General features: G+C 46.6%; 1 protein-coding gene across 1 annotated transcript in view; it reads right to left on the minus strand.

The window, feature by feature from the left end:
- FOXM1 (forkhead box M1) overlaps positions 1–4,425 on the minus strand; it is a 31,607-nt gene that overhangs the window by 12,798 nt on the left and 14,384 nt on the right. The window contains exon 3 of the mRNA XM_011931097.1: positions 3,402–3,593. Coding sequence (XP_011786487.1) covers positions 3,402–3,593 — 192 coding nt within the window. The remainder of the gene's footprint in view (positions 1–3,401; positions 3,594–4,425) is intronic.

The raw sequence follows: 4,425 nt of genomic DNA on the forward strand, positions 1-4,425 counted from the left end.
GGGTGCCTGTAGTCCCAGCTACTTGGGAGGCTGAGGCAGGAGAATCACTTGAACCTGGGATGCAGAGGTTTCAATGAGCAGAGATTGTGCCACTGCACTCCAGCCTGGCAACAGAGCGAGAATCCGTCTCAAAGAGAGAAAAAACTGGGCATGGTGGCTCACACCTATAATCCCAGCACTTTGGGAGGCCGAGGCGAGTGGATCATGATGTCAGGAGTCCAAGACCAGCCTGGCCAACCTAGTGAAACCCCGTCTCTACTAAAAATACAAAAATTAGCCAGGCATGGCGGCGGCGGGCACCTGTAATCCCAGCTACTCAGGAGGTTGAGGCAGGAGAATCGCTTGACCTGGGAGGTGGAGGTAGCAATGAGCTGAGATCGCACTGCTACACTCCAGCCTGGGAGACAGAGCAAGATTCCGCCTCAAAAAAAAAAAAAAAAAAAAAAAAAAAAAAAAGGAAGAGCTAAACATTGAGCACACATGGATACGAAGAAGGGAACAGTAGACAACAGGGCCTGCTTGAGGGTGGAGCCTGGGAAGATGGGGAGATGGAAAAACTATCCAGCAGGTACTATGCTTACTACCTGGGGAACAAAATCATTTGTGCGCTAAAGCCCAGCAACACACAATATACCCATGTAACATACCTGCGCATGTGCCCCCTGAACCTAAAATAAAAGTTGAGAAGAAAGGAAAATAAAGGTTGTTGAATGAATGATTAACACATATATACAATAGAATCTAGATGTATTATATTGGAACTGTGGAAAAAAAACAACCCAGACTACACAATTGGGTTCAATTTTGATTGCTAGGGAAGTATTTAAAATTTGTATCTAGGCCAGGCTGGTGGTTCATGCCTGTAATCCCAGCACTTTGGGAGGCTGAGGCAGGAGGATCCCTAGAGCCCAGGAATTTGAAATCAGCCTGGGCAGCAGGGCAAAACCCCATCTCTACAAAAAATACAAAAATTAGCTGGGCATGGTGGCGTGCACCTGAGTCCCAGCTACTCGGAAGACTGAGGTGGGAGGATCAGCTGAGCCTGGGAGGTCGAGGCTGCAGAGAGCCATGATTGCACCATTGCGCTCCAGCCTGGGCAACAGAGCAAGACGCTGTCTTAAAAAAAAATGTATATATAAACTGACTTTATCTGCTATTAATATTATATCTTCTAATAAAATTACCTTATTATATTATATTCAATTTATACTGTTCATACTGTTGGGAGACATCTTTAAAGTTCAAGTGGATTCCCAAAGTGAAGACCTCTTAATCATTTCCTGAATACCTACTAAGGACAGAATACTAAAGCCAGTGCTGTTCGCTGGAATACAGAGTGACCAAGGGAATCTGCCCTCAAGGAAATTTCACAGATCGGGGAGAAAAGATCCCAGGCAGAAAAGTAGCTCAAAAGTTACACAGAATAGCATGAAGTGGAGAGTTAATACCAGAACTCGGCAAGTCTGGTCCATCAGGCCACTTGATCCATTTCCCTACCTAGGAATTCCCTGCACTGGATCTGATTTCTTTAGTGAGGGACAGAACAATTCACCTTAACCTGTCTCTGCTCCAGGTCACAATTCTCCTTCTCCTCCATCTCTTGCTTGATGCTGCAGGAGCCCAGTCCATCAGAACTCATCTTTCGGAGCCACTGGATGTTGGATAGGCTCTTGTTGATAGTGCAGCCTGCCGCCTCACCATCTGCTAGAGGGAAAATCATCCGACACCCCACTTAGCTGCCTCATCAGATGCTCAGTATGTCCATCAGAATTGGTGGCTAGCAGGCCGGGCACAGTGGCTCACACCTGTAATCCTAGCACTTTGGGAGGGCGAGGCGGGTGGACCTCCCGAGGTCAGGAGTTCAAGACCAGCCTGGCCAACATGGTGAAACCCCATCTCTACCAAAAATACAAAATTAGCTGGGTGTGGTGGCACACACCTGTAGTCCCAACTACTCAGGACGCTGAGATAGGAGAATCGCTCGAACCTGGGAGGCGGAGGCTGCAGTGAGCCAACACTGCACCATTGCACTCCAGCCTGGGTGAGACAGAGTGAGACTCTGTCTCAAAAAAAAAAAAAGAGGCTGGGTGTGGTGTCTCAAGCCTGTAATCCCAGCACTTTGGGAGGCCGAAACAGGCGGATGGGTGGATCACGAGGTCAGGAGATCGAGACCATCCTGGCTAACACGGTGAAACCCCATCTCTACTAAAAAATACAAAACACTAGCCAGGCAAGATGACAGGCACCTGTAGTCCCAGCTACTCGGGAGGCTGAGGCAGGAGAATGGCATAAACCCATGAGGCGGAGCTTGCAGTGAGCTGAGATCCCGCCACTGCACTCCAGCCTGGGCGGCAGAGCGAGACTCCGTCTCAAAAAAAAAAGAAAGAATTGGTGGCTAGGGATCACTTGTCCAAGACCTCTACCTTTAGGGACGGAGAACACATGCTGAATCTATCATGGCTCTAAGTTACTCTGCCCCATTATGCATTTCAGGAAAACTGTAGGAGCATAGTTCAAATTGCATTTCAAGCTGAGCCACACTGAGCCTTAGAGATCAATCAAGGCAGCCTTACAAAAGAATTATTGAGATCTGCACACCAAAAAAGTAACTTTTCAGCCTGGGCACTATAGTGGGACCCCATCGCTGCAAAAAGAAAAGAAAAAATTAACTGGGCATGATGGTGCATGCCTGTAGTCCCAGCTACTTGGGAGGCTGAGGTGGGAGAATGGCTTGAGTCCAGGCATTCAAGGCTAGAGTGAGCCGTGATTGCGCCACTGCACTCTAGCCTGGGTGACAGAGCGAGACTCTGTCTCAAAAAAAAAAAAAAAAAGAAAGAAAGAAAGAGTTCTAGCATGAGGACAACAAAGCACACTTGGCTTGGAATTGAGCACCCGTGAGAAGACCTCATTTGTGGCTCTGACACCGACCAACTGGGTGAGCTACGTTGACTCCCAGGCATCTTGGTCTTTCCATGAATGAAGTGAAAGGAAAACCCCTGCCCACTAGAAATGGTATGTGACGCTATAGGAGATGACATCTTGGGTCATAAGGTTCACAGCATTCTTTTTTTTTAATCAAGACATTTTCATAAAACTACTTAGCCACTCTAGCTGCTGGCATCTAGGACTGCTGTTCAGTGTAGCAGAAAAGTGGGCTTGAGTGCTACATTGAAGACTCTTCATGAACTTTAGGTAGTAACAGATGAAGTAGTTAAAGAGCTCTTGTTAATGATTTTGCCTGGATTCAATAAGATTGAGTCACATCTCAAAAGATATGTTTGTTTATCATTCTAGTATCCTTTGCACTTAACTGCTGTCCCAGATACAAGTTGCAGCACAGCACTGGAGACAGACTGTCAGGCTGGACTGACCTTGATTTTGGTTGCATTGGGACATATTACCTTCCAGCCTGGCTTGGCAATGTGCTTAAAATAGGGAAAGTGGTCCTCTATCCAAGTATAGATGTCTTTCAAGGTCATGCGCTTCCTCTCAGTGCTGTTGATGGCGAATTGTATCATGGCCATGTAAGAGTAGGGTGGCCGCTCAGACACAGAGTTCTGCCAGGACGTTGGTGGTCTCGAAGGTTCCTCAACCTGAGGATTATGACAAAGGGAATGACACGAAAGAGCTCATGAGAACTACCCCAACCCAAGCCCTTAAAGAACATCTAGAGAAACCTTTATCCCATAGGATGGTACTAGAAACAAACTCATCAGAGACCGCTATCTCATAGAATACAAGTTTAGAGTTGGGAAGGATCTTGGAGATGATCTAGCCTAGACCCTACGCAATAAGAAACTGGTTTTGTCATCGTTCATTTTGTTGAATTTGGAGAAAATCCAGTCCCTTCCAGCTGCAATTTCTCAGGAAAGTTTGAGTATGTACTTTGATGCTCAAAGCATTGATGTTACACTAAAACCACGCCCATTTTTCAGACTTGTGGGTCAAGAAACCTAGGTCTCAGTCCCATTTCTATTCCTGATGTGTTGTGAATAAACCCATCTCATTTCAATGTTTGTATGAGAGAAATATTCCCAAGAGTATGAGTCAGACAATGCCTGCAAAGCACACAGTCAGCTAAGTTTTAGGCAAAGATCTGATCATTCACATTTTTTTTTTCTTTTTTTGAGACAGGGTCTCACTGTGTCACCCAGGATAGAGTGTAGTGGCCAGATCACAGCTCACTGCAGCCTTGACCTCCCCAGGCTCAGGTGATCCTTCTGTCTCAGCCTCCAAGTAGCTGGGACTACAGGCATAAACCACCACGCCTGGCTATGTTTTTTTTTTAGATGGAGTTTCACTCTTGTTGCCTAGGCTGGAGTGCAATGGTGCATTCTTGGCTCACTGCACCCTCTGCCTCCTGGGTTCAAGCGATTCTCCTGTCTCAGCCTCCCAAGTAGCTGGGATTACAGGTGCCTGCCACCA

Source organism: Colobus angolensis, unplaced genomic scaffold (assembly GCF_000951035.1).
Source record: "Colobus angolensis palliatus isolate OR3802 unplaced genomic scaffold, Cang.pa_1.0 Scaffold89, whole genome shotgun sequence".
Classification (NCBI taxonomy): domain Eukaryota; kingdom Metazoa; phylum Chordata; class Mammalia; order Primates; family Cercopithecidae; genus Colobus; species Colobus angolensis.